This window comes from Emydura macquarii, unplaced genomic scaffold (genome assembly GCF_026122565.2).
Source record: "Emydura macquarii macquarii isolate MOO-44397 ecotype Brisbane River unplaced genomic scaffold, CSIRO-AGI_Emac_v2 contig_1790, whole genome shotgun sequence".
In the NCBI taxonomy this organism is placed as follows: Eukaryota; Metazoa; Chordata; order Testudines; family Chelidae; genus Emydura; species Emydura macquarii.
In genome coordinates, this window is record NW_027131927.1 from 14,796,477 (window position 1) to 14,821,007 (window position 24,531).

Consider the following 24,531-nt stretch of genomic DNA (forward strand, 5'->3'; position numbering starts at 1 on the left):
CATCTAGGTAAGAAGACAAATCCACCCAATTGTTTGCAGAAAGTTACAGGCAGTGTACAAAGGCAGAAAGTATTAACTTTTTTAATTGAAGCCCATTTTAAAGGAACTATAATTTGTTGTACAACTGGGAAAAAATCCCTCCCACCACAGCAAAGTGAAACAATTAAAGTTGAGAGACAATTCCATCCTTGTAAGTTGCTTGTAACTTTCTTTAAAAAAAATCCTTTCACATGGAAACTTCATATGTTTGGAGTCTGTCCCAAAGTAAATGTTTTCTTTTTGTGAGCAAAAATGGTTCAGCCGTTTGAGTTTGGTAAGTAGGGAAAAATACTCCTCACTTGGAAGCAATTCGTCAATGTTTCTTTTTCTCATTCAACTCAACTGGCTGATCTTTAAGGATAGGATCAAAGTGCTCAGAATTTTTTACCAGTGGCATCAAAAGAACCAGAGTTAGAACACTGAGCACTTTGAAAATGCCTCCATAATAGTTCAAACATGGCTAACCCTCAGTGAAGAATGTTGCTAAGTAGGAGAGAGAAGTGGTTTAGCAATAGAGCTGGTAGGAAACTTTCTGACTTTTTGCATCAGAAAATAACAATTTGACTAAACCAACTGTTCTGGAACCCATCTGGTTTCCTGCCCACTCATCTGGCTCATAGGCTGCTGCAGTCCCAGGAGCCTGGCTGCCCTGAAAGCTTAAGTTAGAGCTCTCTGAACTTCTAAGCTCCATGCCACAGAGCGGGGAGCCTGACAATGCTCAGAGCCCCAACTTGAGCTGAGGCTTCTGGGCTCCTGGCTACCGGGCAGGGAGCCTGGAAGCAGGACTGCTGGATCTCCAGATGCCCCATCAGCTTTGTTTTGAGAAGACTAAACGAATTCCTGGTTGTGGGAAATTTCAAGCTTTCATTCTGATGCAAAACGAAGGTTATTTTTCCTTTTACATTTCAGAGCTTCCCCTGGAATAGGGATTCCACATTCCTACCAGCCACAGTTAGCAATGTAAGCTAATTGTCTGAATGCTCTATGTTGCACATACACAGTGTGAGAGTTCCCTCATGCTCTTTTGGGGTGTCCTGTGTGCCACACATTCCCCAGGTGAAATTGTGCACACTTTTTCTTTTGAAAAAACAAATCAACCCGCAAACGCAAAAACTAGTTTAGTTCATAGCTCAGATCAAGAAATTAAAGCACAGAAGTGAGGATGTTCAACAATTCAGATCGCTAAACATATGTTAACTCAACTACATAATCTCTACAATAAGGTATACATGTAACATTGTGAACAATTAACTACACAACTATATTGGTTAGATTCAGGGTGGCCAAGTTAACATTATGGTAAGAAACTTAAAACATCTCACACTTTTGTGCAATTGCTCAGTCTTAACTTTGCATCAGTGTAGTTCTTTTGAATGTAATCTATTTTTTTTTTTGGTCGTCATCAAAATCTATTTGGTGCATCACATAATGAAGGCAAAATGCAATGATCAGCATTTCTCATAATTTGACTGTTACAGTGTATCTGAACAATTTGTCTTATTGGTATTATCACTGCAAACGCCAATACCTTGCAATGAGTGGAGCTTATTGGAATACCCACATTTGAGGCTACAAGTACCGTTAATGCACACATTACTTCAATGCAAAATCCACTGTGAAGAAATAAAAAAAAAGATAGATGGAAATGTTGTAGTATAAGAGTTACATGAAGGAGATCCCATGCCATGCACTTATCAAGACAGTGAAGGATGAACGATGGAAGGTGTCAGAGCCTCTGAACATGGAGGAATGCTACAGATCTAGGCTCAAATGGCATGATCAAAGGAGAGCTGATTCAGCTGCTTCTACTCCCTGCATACTATAGAATTGTTTAATTTTGCTTGTGATCATTCTCTCTTAGGCTCTGCCCAAAAAAATCCCTTTACAAATTTGTCATCCACAGTTCCAATCGAGTTCATACCCCTGTAAGCTCCCATGCTCCAATTATAATAGATTCTCAATATTTTCAATCTAAAAATCAAAAATGTATTTTTATAGTGAACGTTTCCAGTTCCACTATATTTTTGTAAATTTTTTTTTTTGAAAGAACATAACTTGGCTATGCCTCGACATAAATTTATTCTTGCCTTGCCGAGAACCATTTCCGCTTTTTCCTGCATTGAATCATGCCATTATACAGCGACCTGCACAGTCCAGAGTTCCATGACTGCAGTCACATGGCAAAGGCATACCTTGCAGTGTGTAGTACTGACAGGAAGTCCAACATTGGAAGCTATCACAACTGTGAACGCCGAAGCCAACTCAATAGTGAATCCACTGCAGGAAGCATAAGAAAACACTTCACAGTCACTCTTTTTATCAGTTTGGACTGACACCATGCAGTGTGCCAAAGTCTTACCAGTATCTTCTTCAATTGTTTAACTCCAGCTGATTTGGTCATAGAATTACATTAGGAGAACAATGAACTACTGAATAATGGAAACAATACACACTAGTTATATGCATTAAACAGGTTGCACAGCTCACTGCTTCAGGCTGTTTTATTACTCTACAGTCCAGTGAATCATGCTTAATTAGTAATTAGGTTAGCAGCAGCAGAGGTCTAGTATGCATTAAAGCAAAAATAAGAGTTAAATTACTATTTTTAATGCTCTGAAGCACATAGGGAAAGCTAATTTTGTCATTTAAAATTTCACAGTTTCCCATGCTATTAGGACAGCAGTAGAATACTTTGTCAACTAGACCTCTACAACTCAAACTCATACCACATTAATTTAAAAGGATATTTTTAACAAGGTTGGGAGGTCAAACAAGTTATCGTTAGAATCAAATCAAAAGCAAATCCAGCAGTCACACAATTAAAAACACAAACACTACAGCGGCAATTTCTCAAACTAGATAATATTAGAAATTCAGGCAATCAAATTAGTAATCTTGTACATACCTGGAAGGTGTAATTGGCGTGAGGTCTTTACCCATGGTCTGGATAACTCTTCTACCCCAGACCCAGAGACCCACACAGATCCCAACACCTCCATAAAACAGCAGCCAGACAGGAGTAGCAGCTTCTTGCATTACACCTCCTTGCTCATATATAAGCCAGAGAGCTACCAGAGGACCAATTGCATTGCTAGGAAAATAAAATTATTACATCAGTTATAAAAACAGAGGCAAGTGCTTTTAAACAAGTCACATTTGTTGTATTCATTTTTTTCCTCTAAAACTTGGTTCGGCTTTATTCTAGTTCTGCAACATGGAATAGATTAAAACTTTGTACAATGTCGTAAGAATAACCATACTGGGTCAGACCAATGGTCCATCTAGCCCAGTATCCTGTCTTCTGACAGTGGCCAATCCCAGGTGCTTCAGAGGGAATGAACCGAACAGGCAATCATCAAGTGATCCATCCCCCGTTGCCCATTCCCAGCTTCTGGCACACAGAGGCTAGGGACACTTCAGAGCATCCCTGAAGTGGTTTTGCATCCCTGCCTATCCTGGCTAATAGCCATTGATGGACCTATCCTTCATGAATTTATCTAGTTCTTGTTTGAACCCTGTTATAGTCTTGGCCTTTACAACAGCGTCTAGCAAGGAGTTCCACAGGTTAACTGTGCATTGTGTAAAGAAATACTTCCTTTTGTTCGTTTTAAACCTGCTGCCTATTAATTTCATTTGGTGACCCTTAGTTCTTGTGTTATGAGAAGGAGTAAATAACACTTCCTTATCTACTTTCTCCACACCAGTCATGATTTTATAGACTATCATATCTCCCCTTAGTCGTCTCTTTTTCAAGCTGAAAAGTCCGTCTTATTAATCTCTCCACATATGGAAGCTTTTCCATACCCCTAATCATTTGTGTTGCCCTTTTCCAGTTCCAATACATCTTTTTTTCAGATGGGGCGACCAGATCTGCACACAGTATTCAAGATGTGGGTGTGCCATGGATTTATATAGAGGTGTAAGGCCTGAAGCAGTTTTCAGCTAAACCGAAACCCACAGTAGTTAACAGGCAGGCATACCAGAGCCCCAAGGATAATGGCAATGTAAATACCTGATAACTCGGAAGGCCAGATGCCCCCTCAGTGATTCTGCCTCACAATAAGAACAGCACATTCTTTACACCCCCCTCCCGCCCAAATGTAGCCATAGATCCTTTGATGTAATTACGGTGTCTCTGCACATATGTTTTGTATCTGTCTATCACCCCTGTTCTTTCTGGGTGGAACAGTGTCTGTATTCATAAGTGAATAGATAGAAGAAATGTAAATGGATTGTTTAAATGATAAAAAAAAACGTATATAAGTGACCTTTGCAACACCATGAATTTGAAGCTGTTTAAGGCAGTCTTCCTGGTGCCATGAATAAACCTCTTCAGTATTATCTTGTGCTGCCTGATTCTTGGGGAAAGAATCCTTTTTGCTTCACAGAGGCAACATGATATTTTGTCTTATCTATCCCTTTCCTAATGATTCCCAACATTGTTAGCTTTTTTGACTGCTGCTGCACATTGAGTGGATGTTTTCAGAGAACTATCTACAATGACTCCAAGATCTCTTTCTTAAATGGTAACAGCTAATTTAGACCCCATAATTGTATATGTATAGTTGGGATTATGTTTTCCCATGTGCATTACTTTGCATTTATCAACACTGAATTTCATCTTCCATTTTATTGCCCAGTCACCTAGTTTTGTGAGATCCCTTTGTAACGCTTCACAGCCTGCTTTGGACTTAACTGTCTTGAGTAGTTTTGCATCATCTTCAAATTTTGCCACCTCATTGTTTGCCCCTTTTTCCAGATCATTTATGAATATCTTGAACAGTATTGGTCCCAAAACAGACCCCTGAGATGCCATTATTTCTCTCTCCATTCTGAAAACTGGCCATTTATTCCTAACTTTTGTTTCCTATAATTTAACCAGTTACTGATCCAGTTACTTCGCTCTTATGCCATGGCTGCTTACTTTGTTTAAGAGACTTTGTCCAAGGCTTTCTGAAAATCTAAGTACACTTTATCCACTGGATCACTTTTGTCCACATACTTGTAGACCCCTTCAAAGAATTCTAGTAGATTGGTGAGGCATGATTTCTCTTTACAAAAACCATGTTGACTCTTCCCCCAACAAATCGTGTTCATCTGTGTGTCTGATAAATCTGTTCTTTCCTACAGTTTCAACCAATTTGCCTTGTACTGAAGTTAGGCTTACTGGCCTGTAGTTGCCGGGATCGCCTCTGGAGCCTCTTTTAAATATTGGCATCACATTAGCTATCCTTCAGTCATCTGGTACAGAAGCTGATTTAAATGATAGGTTGCATACCACAGTTAGTAGTTCTGCAATTTCACATTTGCATTCCTTCAGAACTCTTGATGAATATCATCTGGTCCCGGTGACTTACTACTGTTTAATTTATCAATTTGTTCTAAATCCTTTTCTAATGACACCTCAATCTGGGACAGTTCCTCAGATTTGTCACCTAAATAATATATAAAATATGGCTCAGGTTTGGGAATCTCCCTCACATTTTCAGCCGTGAAGACAGATGCAAAGAATTCATTTAGTTTCTCTGCAATGGCCTTATCTTCCTTGGGTGCTCCTTTAGCATCTTGATTGTCCAGTGGCCGCACTGGTTGTTTAGCCTAACAGTTCCCAACCTGGGGTGCGGGACCCCCTTGTAGGAGCGTCAAAGATTACAGGGGATCCATGAGGTTTCAGTAATACTGAGGTCGTTTAGCCCCCCCTGAGTCGTGCGCCAGCCGAGCACAGCAACCTCAAGCCCTGCTCCAGCCGGAGCGAAGGAGCAGCCCCCCGAGGGAGCAGCAGACCTGAGCTCCACGCTGGCCGGAGCTGAAGAGCAGTCCCCACCCAGCCTCAAGCCGGCCAGATGCCTGGCCAGAGTGGAGCAGCCCCTCAAGCCCCACGTCGGCCGGAGCAGTCCCCCACAGCCCCAAGCCAGCTGGGCGCACGGCTAGAGCAGATCAGCCCTGCATCGATGGGGGCCTGGAGCCGTCCCGACCAGCCTGCCAGCGCCCGCCGCCTCCATTACCCTCAGTCCATGAGGGACGGGAAGAGGTGTGCGGTGGCGGCTGCAGCAGGGCAAGGTTAGTTTCTTACTCAGGTAAGCATCATTTATTATTATTATTATTGACGTCATTATCATCATATGTGTTTATGGCCGGGTTGGGAGGTTGGGTGGGCACGTATATTACCTAGTGTTAACTAGTGGGGCTTTCACTCAAAAAGGTTGGGAACCACTGAACTTCTGATGTACTTAAAACATTTTGCCATTATCTGAGTCTTTGGCTTGTTGTTCTTCAAATTCTTTTTTGGCCTTCCTAATTATATTTTTACACTTCACTTGCCAGCGTTTATGCTCCTTTCTATTTTCCTCAATAGGATTTAACTTCCACCTTTTTACCTCTAACTGCTTCTTTTACTTTGTTGTTTAGCCACAGTGGCACTTTTTTATGCCACTGCCTGCAACAGGATGTGTGCAAAGCTGGCTTAAAAGCTGCCCGGTGCCTTTCTCTGACCCAGGCATAGCCTCTGTGCAGAGCTAGGTCCATGGTGTCAAGTCAGAGCAGCCTGACAGCTGCTTTAACGTGTGATGGCTGTAAATAGCCACAAAAGATTGATATCGCAGCCAGAGTTTAATGTGGGGCAGAGGCACACCAGCTGTGTCCCATAAAAAGGAAATGACGTGGTAATTTTTAGTATTTCTTTACCAAATACATGTAGAGGGAATATATTTAACATTTTTATGGCTTAATTTGATCAGAGTCACTGTATCATGATTATGAGGAAAGGAAGGAGTGAAAGCAGCAGAATAAGGACAATGGACTTCAAAAAAGCAGACTTTAACAGAGAATTGGCAGGTAAGATCCAATGGGAAGAAAATCTAACAGAAAAAGGAGTTTAGGAGAGCTGGCAGTTTCTCAAAGAAACACTATTAAAGGCACAACAGCAAACTATTCCAATGTGAAAGAAAGATCGGGAGAACAGGAAGAGACAAATCAGTAATCCATCAGGACCTCTTTAGCAAACTGAGTTACTTAAAAAGCAATAAGAAGAGGTTCTATGAATACATTAGGAGAACAAGAAAGAGATTACATGCTTCATTTAAGTACCTAATGGTGAAATGCATGCTTTTGAAAATCTGGTCCCAGTTATACCGCTAAATTGAGGTTCTATGAATCGTGTGTCACAATGTTAAGGATAAGATCACTCAAAAAAAACATGCTCATTCTGACCGCCTTACCCAAGGCAAATATACTTGACTGATTGTACAGTACTTTCCTTGATATGATATGTTGCAATATGATTTGCTAATCTGTACTTCCTTTACCCCAAGCCAAGAAAGCACAAAAGGAAGACTGCATTGTAATTATCAGATCTAATCACATCTAAATAATTACAAAACAAAAGATAAAGAATTTTAAAAAGTCAAACATAATTCAATAGATTTAAACTCTAATACGCAGCTACTCTCTTTATAACTGATAACGGAGAGTAGGATTCCGAGAACACAGAATCCAGGGATTGACAGTTACACTTGTCCTAGGTCCAGGACTGGCTATATTTACTCATGGCACAGTACCAAAACACACAGCTGGAGCAAGGGACAGCTTTAAGGTCTTATACTGTACAAGGCAAGCTAACATGGCTCAGTGTTAATCATTTATATCATTTCAAAACTGGAGTCCCAACTTTCATTGGAATAAAATATTAGTGCCTGATCTTTCTCAAGTCACTAGGAGTTGAGAGTCTTCAGTAACCTCATAGAAGCACTGAGCACTGAAGCAAAATGAGGCCCTTCCACTTCACTTCTCAACTCCTTTTCCCATTTACATGGGGAAGAGGTGTCCATGATTCTTTGCCATTCCATCTAGTCCTTGGCATGGGTTCATAGATCTTGGAGTTCCAGTCTTTCTCTCTTCCAATTTTTGACATAGTTTTTCCATCGTATCTTCTGTCTTTCACGCCCTTTCTTGTTGTCCCTCTTCCTCGCATGCTCTCTTTGATATCGTTCTTTTCCCATTATGTGTCCAGCCCACTTCAAACGTGCACTCTCCAGCCTCTCTATTGCTCAGAATCCCAAGTTCATCTTCCACCTAATTCCTTCCATGCAACGCTATGTACCCTCCACTTTCTTTCCATTCTCTTCACTACATTTTCTACCACCTGGATCTTCTTTTCTCCCACCTAAAACGAGGCCCTTAGTTTAACTCTATTATTTCATGAGAAATCAAGCTCTAAAATGAAGTGAGAAACACTGTCATAAATGAATGAATATTTCCATCACAAGCAAATAATTCCAAGAACTTGCTCAGAGCAATGATTTGGAAGGAAGTTTCTTTTAGGGGAATGCATGACAAAAAATGAGACATTCCAATTGCATGGTAAATTGTATTACTTTAAAAATAGTTTTATTGTTTGATTTTACTGCATAAAAGACAGTCTTAGTGATTTGGAGAAAGACCCTGGCAGCAATAAATGGTTTAGATTAATAAAAACTCTGAAAAATTTAGATAAAAATCTGATGGATGTAGAAGCACTACATTGATTGCAGATTAAGTTAATTTTAGCTAAACATAGGCTAATTCTAATTGACAAAAATATTCTAAGATTCCCATAGGCTGATGTCCTTGGAATCTACAGGAGCTTCTAAGGAGTCATTGTGAATGCTTGAGCTATAGTTAAAAATGAAAAGGTCCACAGAAGCACAATGAAAATGATTCGAAGCCCTGTAGTGCAGGATTGCCAAACTGATTTTACCTGGAAGGAAGAAGAGTGATTGAATCATTTACAATTTTTAAACCAAGCCTTCATTGTGTGGAATCAAAGAAATAAGCATTACATTTATTAATAGAATGCTTGGCCTGAAACTGGTCATGGAAGGCCTGGCCTAAAGTTGTAGCCTGAAACTGAAATAGAAGCCCCAGGCTAAACCATTAACAGAAGGCCTCAACTGAAATTAGGATAAAGATGTTAAAGTCCCACAAGAGGTCTCTGAACCACACCCGAGAGGCAAGTTCTCTGTTGAGCCTTAAGTCTTACTGAAGTCTGTGAACAGACTTCACCTGTTTGATAAGTACCAGTACCTGCCCCCCTTTGTCTTACTGGCCCCATAGAAACTCACTCCATACAAATTAGCATTTGAACAAGTATTGTGTCACCACCCATCTTCAGGAGTTAACCAGGGTCCCTGAAAACCTAATTGTATACTCAAGTGACTCATTGGGCGTTCCTGTGAGGGCATCTGGTGTGCCCCACTATGCATTGTGATGGTCTTTCCTATTAAGTATAAACTGTTAATCAAATTCCACTATACGATCAACATGTAAATGAACCTAAGCGACCCCTATATAAGTCTTTTGTATCTGTTATCCAGTTGAAGTACATTTGCCCAGCATCCAGACATGCTGCTTGACTTCCCTATAGCCACCTGGGTTTTCCCTATGGCTATAGTATTCCCCATAGCTATGGTTATGTGACTGTGTGTGTGTCACAATTAAAGCTGCACCCGATCCAACTCTAAAATGTAGCAGTGTGATTCTTTTCCACGACAATTGTTGTGCCCACAGTTTGTAGCTGCAAATTAAATTATTTAGATGTCTAAGTATCTGATTTGCAGGCCCAAACAGGTAAGTAGAATTCTAAATGCACTCAGCAGCCCTTGCAATGTTATGGGTGCAGAAACAGACTGGTGGTAATGCCAGGCCGAGAATCTGGCCCAAAGAATGTAGTGAAAACTGATCAGTCCCTCCTTAATATTGTTCCATAATATGGGAACAAAGTGTACGCTGAAATTAACAGCAGGTAAATTTAGAATAAGTAAATTGTTGGCTTATAGCGATCTGTAAGAGAATCACCACTGACACTTAAAAGCTTTGTTAGCAATTAGTCACACTACAGAAAAGTCTTAATAAATTGCAGCAGCAAAGATGCTCTTTTGTATTAAAATACAGGTTTAAGTATATACAATTTTCACCGGCAAACGGTATCTCTGATTTGAATAAGTCCAGTCCACTAGGAAAGGGTTTCCTGTTAATACTGCACAACAAACAGGCAGGGCAAAATCTGCTGATCAGGGGTTAGCCCTGGAGGAGTCTGCTGGGCACACTGCTGCTAAGCTGGGGCAAAGGGGAGGGAAATCTGACTGTTGTGCTAACATCAGGCCACAGAGTCTGATGGGGGCATCTTGAGGAGATGACTATGAGCAACTCTGTATCGGTAGAAACTAATGCTCCCCCCAAATTCCTCTCTCTCACACACACCAGGGCGCTGGAAACAGGACAACTTAATTTCTCCCTGCAGCGGCAGAAGAGGTGAATAGAGGAGACAATTATTCCCACTGGACAGATAGGCAACTGAGGAATAAAGAGACTGAGTTGCCACACTCACTCAGGAAACCTGTGGTGGAGCAAGGAATCTGTCCCCTCCAACACTTCCAGATCCTTGTGGATGAGGTGGGAAGAAAGAAAATCTCTCTCATAAATACAAGTCTGAAGGGACCATTCTGTTTGCCTAGTCTGCCTTCCTGTATAACATGGGCCATAGGATGTCTCTGAATCAATTACTGTTTGAACTAGAGAATGTGTCTTTTAGAAAAACATCCAATCTAATTTGAAGGAATAAGCAAATAAGGGACACTCCCCCTGCATCGCCCCCCAACAAACATGCTGGCATTATGCGCTAATCTGACTCTGCATAACACAGGCCATAGATTTCATCCAGTAATTCCTGCATCAAGTCCAATAATTAGTGGTGGAAATAGAGCATCTCTTTTAGAAACATCCAATCTTGACTTAGAGGCTTCAAGTGATGGAGACTCCATCACATCCTTGAGGACATGATCCACAGCTGACTGAATTCAGAGGAAATCTTTCCATTCACTTCAGTGGGTGTGGGACCAAGCCGTTGGTGAGCTGTGTGCCATGCCCCTGATGGTGCCAGAGGATTAGGAAGGTTCCTAACATGCCAGTGGGTTATAAGGTCACTGGCTCTTTCCCCACCAAAAGTCAGCTGCAGGCAGGAGGGCCCCTTTGTGTGGAGACAAAGGACTCTTTCTTGGGGACATCTATCTATTCAGGTAAGCGTTCAGACTTCTGAATGCCAAGCTGGACCCCAGATCTTTGCAAGTGCTCCCATCACGGACGGTTAGGTATCTTTACAAGCTCACAAGAGGCGGATAGGGTAACGGTATTGAGCTCCTGATCATTAAGATCCATAGTTCTCCGGAAGATGCATACAACCCTCTCCCGTGGCTAGCAGGACCCCAGCCTTCCAAACTTGTTTGGAGAACTGGTCCCAGTCAACAGTTTCAAACACTGGCAACTCTACGGTGCAGTCACCCTCTTGGGCCGCATCATTTTTTCCATGCTGCCCTTTTCATTCTTGTGTTGACCTCTGAGTGATCCCGTGTGCTCCCCTTGTGCTTGAGTGCTGAGCCAGTGAAACCTGTACACGCCACACAATTAATTAAGTTTAACGACAACATTTTTTCAGAGCTTCTGTTCGAACGCATTCAGCTGGGATTTAAAATTCTTTGGCTTTTATTCAGCCCAGGCACACTACATTGTCACGCGGCTTCTGGATTGGCTCAGTTAGTCCCGGGCCCTGGAACAGATCCAGCGTCGTTGCCACAGCACATTTAAGCTTACAGCAGGGAGGTGTCCGGAACAAAATAACCTTCCAAATAAGGTATTACCAGCATGGCCTGCTTCTTTTAATGGACAGCCACTATTGCTACTATCCCTGGTGATGTCAGCCCAAAGAGGAGCCCAGGGTGCTGCAAATGTCGAATCCTGAGGTAAAAATCAGAGCTATTTCTGGGATTGCTATGATATTAGCATGTGGAAACATGCATCATGAAGCACTGTCAAGGCTAGATTTCCTGGCTCAGCTACCATGCTCAGTGAATCCATTCTACCTTGGTTTGGGAGGCAACAAACCAATTTAACCTCTTCAAGTCCCGAATCAAAAGTCTTCCCCTAGTCTCTTCTGTGTGATGGAATACATGGAAGATACCCATATTATTATTTACTGTGCACCAAAAGTCCAACCAATAATATACAAAGCATTGGAGAAGACTGACTTGGAAGGAGTTTTTACAATCCACATTAGACATCAATAGTTCAGTCTAAATGGAATTATAAGCCAGACTGTACATCATTATCATACACTTAAGTAAAATATAAAATAGGTCAAACATTAAATTTCATGCAACTGATAATTTTCAACTTTCCTCCTCTTCTCTCCCTTTATCCTCTCTAACACATGAGGGGTCTGTAGCAAAGGGCCTGGCAGAAGAGACTTGGCAAACCAGGGGAGGGTATTCCAAGCATGGAGGCATCTTGGGGAAGGACGACAAGACAGGAGTGAGAAGCCTGAAAAGGGAGCAGGAGGAGATGAACTGTGCAGCACCTTGAAGAGATGGTGAAGAGCTAAAACTTACTACAAAAGGAAAGGGAAGTTAGATGAAGGGATTCAAAGAAGGGAGAGAGTGGAAGAAGCAGCTTTGCAGCAGCATTTGTAAAGAACTGAGAAAAGGCAAGTTGAGAAGCTAGAAGCCAGAAGAAAAGAGGCTGCAGAAGTCAGAATGTGAAATAAATCTTGGCCTGGTGGTAGGAAGGGGTAGATTTTAGAAAGGTTGTATAGGCATCCATCAGCTGACAAGGGACTTCAGTCCCCTAAATGATGTATTGTCTCCAAAACCCTGGATTTCTTTACAGGACATCTTGAAAGATGCGAGTCTACTACCTTGCTAGAATGGAAGTTCCTGACCTCTGTGGGGCTAACTTGGAAGCCTAAAGGGATGTGGGTCCACGGCTCAGTACTCATGGGACTGCCTCTTATCTGGGAATCTGAATCACATCCTTCTCAAGTTCACCAAAGATACAAGTCTGCTTTTGGCCACGGGAAATGAGGGGGCGGAGCAGTTCTAAGCTTGGCAAACAGTGCTGGGGAGAGTTTAACAACAGCCTTTGTGGAAGCTTGGACTCGTATAGAGTCTGCTAAAAATACAAAGTCAGCTGCCTCAAAGAGAGACCAGACAGAATGGTGCTCTTCCCCTGGTGAGATGAAGCGTGAGCTGGGAGAGTTCTTTTCTCAGGGAAACCGCAGTTCTAGCCAACAGGTCAAAGTCAGGAAGGAGCAGCATGGAAATCTCACGTCAGAATCCACCAGAAACACTCAGCCCACAAGAATTGCCGTGCAACAGCCAGGTCACCAGGCCAGAGCCCTGTCAAAGGTTCTCCCTGGGCCAGGATACACTTCACTGCAAAACACTTCAGCAGCAGCATCATCATGGATCCAGAAATTGCCCTACACATGCTCTTACTCTGGCCCCAAGGATTTGGTTCTAATACACGGCAGAAATGAGCGTGCTCTACCTTGAAGGAAGGTATGCAGTGTTGTTGTAGCCGTGCTAGTCCCAGGATATGAGAGACACAAGCATTGGACCAACTTCTGTTGCTGAGAGAGACAAGGAGGAAGGAGGAATGTGGCATATACAGGCTGAGTGAGCTGGCTAAGTTTCCTCCGGCATATATAAGTAGTGGCCGCCACAAATCCAAAATAGGAGTAGCAGACGTGGGCCCAAGTCTCTCCCAGAACAGCACACATCTTGCTCATGGCCACTTCCTGCAGCCGAGGGGTGCTAGCCGCGCGAAGGGAGACACGGGTTCCTAATCAGAAGCACCGTGCCAGTAGCCTGTGCGTGTGACACAGCCGCCATCCTTTGCACTGCCACAATGCATTACGCATGCGTACCTCATTTCCTGGCCACTATCACTGCTCAGCTGCCACAAGACTCTCTTTTTCACATCCCTCCTTTTTCATTTTAAAGGGTTTCTATGCTGGTATTGTCCAGTGCAACTCTATATTTACTGCCCAGGTCCCACTTTGGTGCCCTATTCCCTCTCCCCTTCCTGAAGCATGCCCTGCTACTCTACTCACTTTGCCTTTTTGACTCCTGTCACCTTATTCTAGGCTTCTCCCTTTTGTCCTGGTTTAAAGCTCTCACAACCAGTTCCACTAGCCTAATATCTAAGAAAGCCTTATTGACACTCAGGGGGCCTTTTTTTTCAACATGGGGGGAGGGGAAACCAGAAGATGAGATATATACAAGTTTGCCGGTTTTAAATTTCTTACAGTGCTTATCCCAAACACTACTTGGGATATACTCACACACTCAGGCCCCGACTCTGCAGCTGAATTGCACGTGGACACACTCCTGTATTTGCACTGAGTTTTAGTGAAGTCAGTGGGGCTCCGCAGAGGTGCAGGGAGGGGGGGCACACCCACATGCAGTCAACTGCAGGATCAGGGCCTTAGATTCAGAGCCATAGGTCCTGAACCATCTTTCTGTTGTGTATATACCATGCCTAGCATAAAGGATCCCCAATACTTTGCTGAGTCCTCCAGGCACCACCACAATACACAATTCTGAATGAAAGAAAAATAGGCCAACAAGCAACAATTAAATGCCTTGCACAAAATTAAGTTAGTTCTGTTTTGTCCTTGCAATATTATCAGTATAATTTAGAAAGAGACCTTGAAATAAACAAAGTATATAATGAAAATGTGCACACTCTGACCCCTGCTCTGCAGTCTGCTATGGGATGGGAGGACCCTGGCACCTGCCCACAGCTTTACTGATCTCACCATGGATGGTTTGGGAGCAAGGGTCCACATCTATGGACCAGCCCTACGTGGTATGGAAGAGCAAAATGCACTCCTGGATCATAGCTACAGGTGCAAGTCAGTCTCGAAAAAAATGAATGTACTATAGTATACGCAACTGGTTAAACCCCACTTACATGTCTGGTTAGTTTCCATAACCACATTACAAAAATATTCTGAAATGGGCAAAGTGGGGCAATGAAGTGGATCCCAGAACAAAGTATGAATCTAGTCAAAATGAAAAATTATATGAAGGGATTAAACTATCAACTGCAACTTCTGACTGTAGAGAGTCTGAACCCTGTCTTTTATCCTACAGAAGTGCAGACTTTGGAAATCATGCTTCCACTAGCTGAGATACCACTCTACAAGCAGTCCCATGGAAACGAATGGGAGTAAAATGCTATTTGCCATGAGTAAAGGTGTCAGAAGCAGGCTCAATGTTAGGCCCAAAGTCTTGTTTTCCTGTCAACTCTTCCCCCTCCAACACAAACTGTAGCCAGTTTTTAATAAAAAGGCTGACCTTCCAAGTGGAGAGAAGTTAATAGTAGAGTGCCCCACAGTTTAGCACAGGGGCCAGCATTATTACATCTATTTACTAAAAGGGATATTTTCAAAGGCACAGGAGGCAGCAACTCCCTGGTGAGCCCCGTCTGTACCTTGGGAAGTCTCCCTCCCCCCAAGCTGTGGAAGAAGTGGTTGGCAAGCTGGTGACACTGTTTGGTCACTAAACAGAAATTCTACATGACTTGAGTGCACTGATTGGGCACATGATAAAAGATTAACTTCAGTCTAAGTACAGTGACAAAAATAGTTTAAACTTCTCATCGGGCTCTGATCTCTGAGTAAAAATAGACTGAGCACTCCCTAGGGCAGGAGCTGTCTTTGTTTTGCCTGTTTATGCAGAGTCTACCACGCAGCAGGTCCCTGATCCCTGAGAGGGGCCTCCATGTGCTACAGTTCGGCTAAACTTGAACTATTTAGTATAGAATAGAAAAGAAGTTACTGTTATAGGAGGGGCATAGCCAGAAGTGATTTTCTGGTAGGGCCTGTGATTGACTCGGGTGGGCCTGGGCCACTTCCTGCTTAAATTTGGGAAGTGACCGGGCCGAGAAACTAAGCTGCCGCAGGCTCCAGTTACCTTGTCAACTGGAGCTTCGGGCAGCTTAGTGATTCTCCCCCGGTCACTTCCCGAACTTTCTGCGTCTGGCCATGGGATTAGAAGCAGGAAGTTCGGGTAGCAACCAGCTGAAAGCAGCCTGTCGCTCCAGGCTAGCTTAAGCAGAGCTTCGGCAGCAGAAGAAGCAACAGATTGGGTGGGCCTGCTTTCAAAGTGGGTGGGCTGTGGCCTGCCCAGGCCCACCAGTAGCTGTGCCCCTGGTTATAGGGACAGAAAATATTGAGTAGCCCAAGTCTTTAAAAACATTGATATAGCCAATGTAGTAAGATTCTATAGCAAAGCAATTATGTCACAGTGCACGGTGTTTACACAGTGCCCCCCTGGGTGTCAAATAAATAATTCTCAAAGCACTTAGTTCAATTAAAAAGCACTCAGCTTGTGAGTTCTCACACACTTACCTGACATCATTACCACCATGGGCGAAAGATCCAAAGCAGGCTGTTAGGATCTGGAGAAAGTGAAAAAGTAGGTGGACCTGAGATGTGTCCTTCTCCTCCTTTTCCTCTTCCACAGGATCTTCTGGGAGTTGGTTAGGATCTGCTAGGTCCGATGCCAACTTCATTTCCACACCACCTTCCTCTGCCTCAATTTCTGCTTCAGCTACAGCATTGCAGTAGCTGGAGTAGCTGTCATAGCGAACTCTCTTTTTAGAATAGGACACTGCGTCTCCTACTAACTTTTCACTATCTTCTGGGGTTGATGTATCTGCTGCCTTGAAGGATGAATGTACTGGCATTCCACAGATGGCAGCTGTGTAACAAGTGTAGCTGTTGTTGCGACGCAGTATCTTGTAATTGTTTTCTTGTGAGGGCCTCTCACTGTTTGCCCTGTCCAGATGTATTCTGTGTAGCAAGTCTTTGTACAATCCTGAGTCTTTATGCACAGTGTGATATACCTGGCCATCACTCCTCATATGGCCATCAAAATTAAAGGTGCCGTTGGAAACAGGAGATTTCATGGTGGTGTGCGTCATAGAAAAAGCCCTTCCTGTAAAGGCAGATGGTCAGATTTTATTTCTGTCCTATGAAATATGAAAGTTCTGTGCTTAGGAAGACACCAAAACAAAGTGTAAATTGCTGAAAGGATAGCCATCTGCAGTATATGATACAGAAGTTCATCTCGGTTACAGGAAGGCATTGATCAGTTTCAAAACAAACAGCTTCCCCATCATGGTGACATTTAGGGAGTGTCGACAGTTGGAAGGATGGATGGTTTTATGATTAGGGAACTAGTCTGTGCCTCAAAAGATCTTCGCTCAAGTCTCCGCTGTCCCACAGAACTGCTCTGTGACCTTGGACAAGACCCTTAGGCTGGAATTTGGGGGCCTAACACAAAACACCTTTAAAATTCTACCTGTAATCTCTCGATGCCTGAATTACCCATTTCTAAAATGGGGGTAAATACTTCCTTTCTACTCATCTTTGTTTGGCTTGTCTATTTAGATTGTAAGTATTCCAGGACAGGAACAGTCCTCTGACTATGGGCTTCTTCAGAGTAAGTGGGAAATTTTCGAAAGCACCCAGGTGACTTAAAAACCTGTCACTTTTGAAAAGGAAGATTTGTGTGTGTGTGAAAATTCTACCCCAAATAAATAATATAGTGCCATGTAACTTTACTGGTAGTCAATCATTGGATTTTGGGAGAACTGTTTGTACAGACTCCATAAACTGAACCCCAAAGCTTATGAATAAAAGCATACCAAAACTGCAGGCTCTCAGAAAAATATTACAAATAAATTTGTTAATGTTGCCCAATTAAAAGTTCAGAAATGGAAAAGCTAAGTTCCTACAAAAATGTTAATAGACATATTGAATATCCTGTATATTTTACTTCTATTAACACAATAGGTATAGTGACACATAGCTGTTGTTCTCTATATTGTATGTTTGTCTACATATCTTTATGTTAAATGTGGACTACGCAATTCACAGAGTGGCTAAGTTAACATTGCTGAAGACACCTTAACTTTTCCATTTCCTCACTTTGGGGATTTTAATTATTCAGCATTAAAATACTGTTGTTTTTGTTTTATTGTAAAGGTTTGTAGTGGTGATGTACATTTATGGAGGTAATATATCCAACTTAATTTGTTCTCACAAGATCAAATGTGTGTAATAATTATTAATAGTGGAACATCAGTATGGATGCTGCTTCAGTGTCAATGATTGAAAGAAAAACTCCCAGTTGACTAGCTAATAGGCACCCCTCAACCAAATGTGCCTCTTAATTGTGAAAAACTGCAATTACTTACACGCACTGCAGACTTAGGCCATAATCCTGCCAACTACACCAGGCTGCATGGACAAATCCTTGCATTCATGCAGAGACCCATCAAAGTCAATGGGGCTCTGAGAGAGCACAGGACATCCAGCCACACAAACCAGCCTGCAGAATCAGGGCTTTAAACAAATGAGAGCCTGATTACATGCATAGCTGCTTTCTGTATGTGTGATTCTTCTAATGGACATGTTCCAAATGGTCATAAATTTGTAAACTCTAGCCCAAAACTTTCCAGAACTAGCAAGAGCAACATGCTCAGAATTTCCACGCTAAATTTGAACTTTCATAGTTCATCTGCTTTCATACTCTCTGCATTTTAAAAGTGGTTTTACGAATAGGAAATAAGTATTATTAGGAATAAGAATAGAAGAATATCCTTTTTCAGCTGTATATAAAATTAATATATTATTCACATAGGCTGAACAACATTTCCTCAGATTGTTTTTTAAATCATTTTTGGAAAACTTACCTCCAAAATGAGAAAATGTTCTTTAAGTTGTGAACAGGCAAAAAAAATAGCTAACACGAACAGCTGAAAACATACAAGTAGCTACACTTGGAGAGGAAGGGTTTGTGAGAAATTTTGAGTAACAAAGAAAATTATACTTAATATATATGAATGTAACACATGCCCATGAGGAGGATACCTCATCAACACAATGGAAAGAAAAGACTGTTCATGTTTCCTTACCATATGGCACACGTGGATGGTTTCCATTTGCTATGCTATCTGACACTCCAGCAGCTTCTGTTATTGAGCCAGTGAGGGGAATTGTGCTTTCGTCAGTTGCTTTGGCTCCAGGAAGCTCTTTAAAAACAGGTGTCTCCTCATCTTGAATTTTGTCAAGGCTTTCGTCTGATATCCTTGACAATGCGGCCTCTTTCTTTAACCGACCTAAGGAAATGCCAGAATCGAAATTCAAAACCAATCTTTTATAGCATGGTTAGGGTTATTCAAACTTAGGACTACCAGAAGTAGCATAGATAACAAAATACCAGGGTCATAAAAATATGAATTTGAGTAAAGCAACTTGAATGGTTTGGTTATTGTTTTGTTAATTAACTCAGACGTACATTCTTTCATGGGCCTTTATTACTAGCAGATTTATCTTCATTAGCCTGAGAACCATGAAAAAGCCTTTTGCCTATCTAAAAGTTCACCAGGTGAGATTACTGAAGTGAAACACTAGTTCTTCAATTTACTAATGCAATCTGAAACTTTATATTTTTAAACTCTGCATTTAAACCCCATTCAGCAGACATCACAAGGTAGTTTTGTTTTAAATTAAAAACCTATTGCAAAACAAAAAGTCTTGATTAGTCTAACTTTAAGTAAAGTAAAAGAAATGGTTTAAATATAGCCATTGTGCAAGTCCTTTTTCTTTCCTTTTATACATATATTTTAAAACCTAAAATAGAATATATTGAAGTTCACAAGGGATTTTAAATCCACTAGCATTTCAACTACAAAATACTTACTTGCTATTTTTCTCTTCATCCATGGACACACAAAAATCCACACTAGAACAGCAAATACTATAGCTACACCAAATGATATTAGGGCTATTATCCACACAGGAAGTATCAGTCCTAGCACTGTGAAGGGAAAGGAAGAAAAAAGTTACAGGTTAATGTGCAAAATGTAAGTCAGTTCCTTAATATATTACAACTTTGGCACCAAAGATAAAACAGTGTCTACTTCTGCAGCACCTGTAACAAAACTGACCCTGGCACCTTGGTAGTCAATAAGCTCTTTCAGCAAGGCTGGAGTAGTTCTGTTTTGATGCAGCAAGCCTGTACAAGAGGATGGACAAAGCTTTTGAAAAGGGTCAGTTTAGCTGATTAAGACCTCAATTATGGCAAAAATGAAATTTGACTTATTTGGCAAATGCAATACACTGAGATCAAGAACCAATTATTTCTCTATGGTTAGAAAGTCAATACGTTGGAAGTGATTTACAAACTATATTGAAAACAAATGCATTTTGAACAGGCATTTCACTTGAGAATATTCAGTGCAACTCCCTTATTTACACTGGACTAAAAGTATAATGAAAAGCTTCTTATAAATGGGTAGGCTTGAGTGTTGGAGATTCTCAGTTGTTGGCAGCTTCAACACTGTTTGAGATTTGGAGGCCATACCTACAGAAGTATTTTCTTGTGCACCATTGTGGAATAGTAGTCATGACTGGTGTACAAGTATTGAAGGGTATGTGCTGTTAAGAAACACAGATATAAAGGCAAAGGTGGTGGAGTAGCATTGTATATCAACGATGAGGTAGACTAAAGACATTAGAAGTGATGGAATTGATAAGACAGAGTCTGTCTGGGTAAAAATCACATTGGGGAAGAAAACTACTAGAGTTTCCCCTAGGATAGTGCTTGGGGTATGCTACAGACTACCAGAATCTGATTTGGACATGGTTAGAGACCTCTTTAAGGCTTTTAATGACGTAAATACTACTGGGAACTATGTGATTATGGGAGACTTTAACTTCCCAGATATAGACTGGAAGACAAGTGCTAGTAATAATAATAGGGCCCAGATTTTCCTGGATGTAATAGCTGATGGATTCCTTCACCAAATAGTTACTGAACCAACAAGAGGATGCCATTTTAGATTTGGTATTGGTGAGTAGTGAGAACCTCATAAAAGAACTGGTTTTAGGGGAGAACCTTGGTTCGAGCGACCATGAGCTAATTCAGTTCAAACTGAATGGAAGGATAAACAAAAATAGATCTATGACTGGGGACTTTGACTTCAAAAGGGCTAACTTTAACAAATTAAAGGAATTAATTGAAGGGAAGAAGTGGACTGGACTGAAGAACTCATGGATCTAAAGGTGGAGGAGGCTTGGAATTACTTCAAGTCAAAGTTGCAGGAACTATCTGAAACCTGAATCCCAAGGAAGGGGGAAAAATTCATAGGCAATAGTTGTAGACCAAGCTGGATGAGTAAGCATCTCAGACAGGTGATTAAGAGAAAACAGAAAGCCTACAAAGAGTGGAAGATGGGAAGGATCAGCAAGAAAAACTACCTCTTGGAGGTCAGAACATGTAGAGATAAAGTGAGAAAGGCCAAAAGCCAAGTAGAGTTGGATCTTGCACAGGGAATTAAAACCAATAGTCAAAGGTTCTATAGCCATATAAATAGGAAGAAAACCAAGAAAGAAGAAGTGGGACTGCTAAGCACTGAGGATGGGGTGGAGGTTAAAGAAAATCTGGGCAAGGCCGAATATCTAAACAAATACTTAGCCTTATTAAAAGCAGAGGCAAATGATGATGTAGGCAGCAGTTCTGCAGAAAAGGACCTGGGGGTAACAGTGGATAAGAAGCTGGATATGAGTCAGCAGTGTGCCCTGGTTGCCAAGAAGGCTAATAGCATATTGGGCTGCATTAGTAGGAGCATTGCCAGCAGATCACGGGAAGTGATCATTCCCCTCTATTCGGCATTGGTGAGGCCACATTTGGAGTACTGTGTCCAGTTCTGGGCCCCCCACTACAACCAGGATGTGGAGAAGTTAGAGAGAGTCCAGCGGAGGGCAACAAAAATGATTAGGGGGCTGGAGCACAAGACTTATGAGGAGAGGCTGAAGGAACTAGGCTTGTTCAGTCTACAGAAGAGAAGAATGAGGGGTGATTTGATAGCAGCCTTTAACTACCTGAAAGGGGGTTCCAGGGAGGATGGAACTAGGCTGTTCTCAGTGGTGGTAGATGACAGAACAAGGAGCAATGGTTTCAAGTTGCAGGGGGGGAGGTCTAGATTGGACATTAGGAAAAAGTTTTTCACTAGGAGGGTGGTGAAGCACTGGAATGGGTTACCTAGGGAGGTGGTGGAATCTCCATCTTTAGAGGTTTTTAAGCTGCGGCTTAACAAAACCCTCGCTGGGATTATTTAGCTGAGGTTAGTCCTGCTCTGAGCAGGGGGTTGGACTAGATGACCTCCTGAGGTCCCTTCCAACTCTATGATTCTATGATCTTGGGGATAATTGTAGAGTGGCTAATGGGAATCAGGATATGGAGGTAGAAATTACCACATCCAAGGTAGAAGCCAAACTCAAACAGCTTAATGAGACAAAATTGGGGGGGCGGATAATCTCCATCCAAGAACATTAAAGGATCTAGCACATGAAATTGCAAGCCCATTAGCAAGGATTTTTAATGAATTTGTAAACTCAGGGGCTGTACCATATGATTGGAGAATTGCTAACATAGTTCCTATTTTTAAGAAAGGGAAAAAAAGTGATCCGGGTAACTACAGGCTTGTTAGTTTGACCTCAGTAGTATGCAAGGTCTTGGAAAAAATTTTGAAAGAGAAAGTAATTAAGGACATCGAGGTTAACGGTAATTGAGATAAAATACAACATGGCTTTACAAAAGGTAGATCGTGCCAGACCAACCTGATCTTTTTTGAGAAGATAACTGATTTTTTTAGACAAAGGGAATGCAGTGGATCTAATTTACCTAGATTTCCAGTAAGGCATTTGTTATGGTTGCCCATGGGAAATTATTAGTTAAATTGGAAAAGATGGGGATTAATATGAAAATTGAAAGGTGGATAAAGAACTGGTTAAAGGGGAGACTACAGTGGGTCATGTTGAAAGGTGAACTGTCAGGCTGGATAGAGGTTGCTAGTGGAGTTCCTCAGGGATTGGTCTTGGGACCAATCTTATTTAACCTTTTTATTACTGATCTTGGCACAAAAAGTGGGAATGTGCTAATAAAGTTTGCAGATGAAACAAAGTTGGGAGGTATTGCTAATACAGAGAAGGATCAGGATATCATACAGGAAGATCTGGATGACCTTGTAAACTGGAGTAATCGAAATAGGATGAAATTTAATAGTGGAAAGTGAAAGGTCATGTATTTAGGGACTAATAAGAATTTCTGCTATAAGTTGGGGACGCACCATTTGGAAGTGACAGGAGGATAAGGACCTGGATGTATTGGTTGATCACTGGATGACTATGAGCCGCCAATGTGATGTGGCCATGAAAAAAGCTAATAAGGTCCTTGGATGCATCAGACAAGGTATTTCTAGTGGAGACAGGGAGATGTTAGTACCGTTATACAAGGCGCTAGTGAGACCTCATCTGGAATACTGTGCAGTTCTGATCCCCTATGTTTAAGAAAGATGAATTCAAACTCGAACAGATGCAGAGAAGGGCTACTAGGATAATCCATGGAAAGGAAAACCTGCCTTATGAGAGGAGACTTAAAGAGTTTGGCTTGTTTAGCCTAACCAAAAGAAAGTTGAATGATTGCTCTCTTTGAATACATCAGAGGGATAAATATCAGGGAGGGAGAGGAATTATTTAAGTTCAGTACCAATGTGGACACAAGAACTAATGGATATAAACTGGCTATCAGGAAGTTTAGACTTGAAATTAGATACAGGTTTCTAACCATTAGAGGAGTGAAGTTCTGGAATAGCCTTCCAAGGGGTGCAGTGGGAGCAAAAAACCTAGCTGGCTTTAAAACAGAGCTCGATAAATTTATGGAGGGGATGATATGATGGGACAGCCCAGTTTGGCAATTGACTGATCTTTGACTACTGGTGGTAGATATGCCAATGGCCTGTGAAGGGATGTTAGAGGGACGGTCATGTTAACACACACACACCCCGGTAACCTTGACTCGGGGTGCACAGTGGGATATTTGAAGTGCTGAGATGGCATGCACAGGATTGAAGGGTTGGTCCTCAGGATCAATAGTGCACATAAACCCTGACCCTGCTCCCATAGAAGTCAGTGCAAAATTCCAATCAGCATCGCTGGTGCTGGACCAGTCCTGCAATGACTGCGCACATCAGCATTTTAGCATACATCAAGATATACTGTCCACTAAGGTAAATATTTACCTAACCTTTGCTTTGGTCAATAAACCCTGATGCTCACCTCACCATCTGCTCAATAGGCCACCTGAGTGCCTTGCTCACCAAGGTCTCAATCCTGCAATCCCCAATCATGTGAATGACTCTTACTCACATAAGTAGCCTCACTGAAGTCAACAGGGCTCCGTGTGCAAACTCAATTTGATTATGTATTTAGAAGTTGCAGGATCAGGCCCTAAAGGAAGAAAGAACTTGGACCTTGAACTTGCAAACACTTACCTGTGTGTTTATCTTGAACACCAAGTGAATACTCCCATGCTTAACTTAAGCACATGTATAAAAGCTTACAGAACAGGAGCCTCGGAGTCCAAACATTTATTTCGCGGTGTCTAAAACAGATCTCGCCCTTCATTTTTATATTTTAGAAAGTGTTATGAGAAAGGAAGGTCATTAAGATTATTTTTTAGTTTATTTTATTAAGCCACTGCCAAATACTTAACTAACACACTGTGAACAGGATTAGAAAGGAACATTTTTGGCTATTCTTAAACAGCA

The 24,531-nt window shown here is 41.7% G+C and overlaps 1 protein-coding gene across 4 annotated transcripts in view; it reads right to left on the reverse strand.

Annotated features, from left to right (window-relative positions):
* The window catches only part of SLC20A2 (solute carrier family 20 member 2), an 81,500-nt gene that overhangs the window by 9,392 nt on the left and 47,577 nt on the right, over positions 1-24,531 (reverse strand). For 3 of the 4 annotated variants that reach the window (XM_067556930.1, XM_067556929.1, XM_067556931.1), the window contains 5 exons: positions 19,623-19,739; positions 18,835-19,038; positions 16,262-16,850; positions 2,945-3,130; positions 2,232-2,316 (listed from right to left, as the gene is read on the reverse strand). In XM_067556930.1, the coding sequence (XP_067413031.1) occupies positions 2,232-2,316; positions 2,945-3,130; positions 16,262-16,850; positions 18,835-19,038; positions 19,623-19,739 (1,181 nt within the window). The remainder of the gene's footprint in view (positions 1-2,231; positions 2,317-2,944; positions 3,131-16,261; positions 16,851-18,834; positions 19,039-19,622; positions 19,740-24,531) is intronic. The other variant, XM_067556932.1, reaches the window with a different exon arrangement.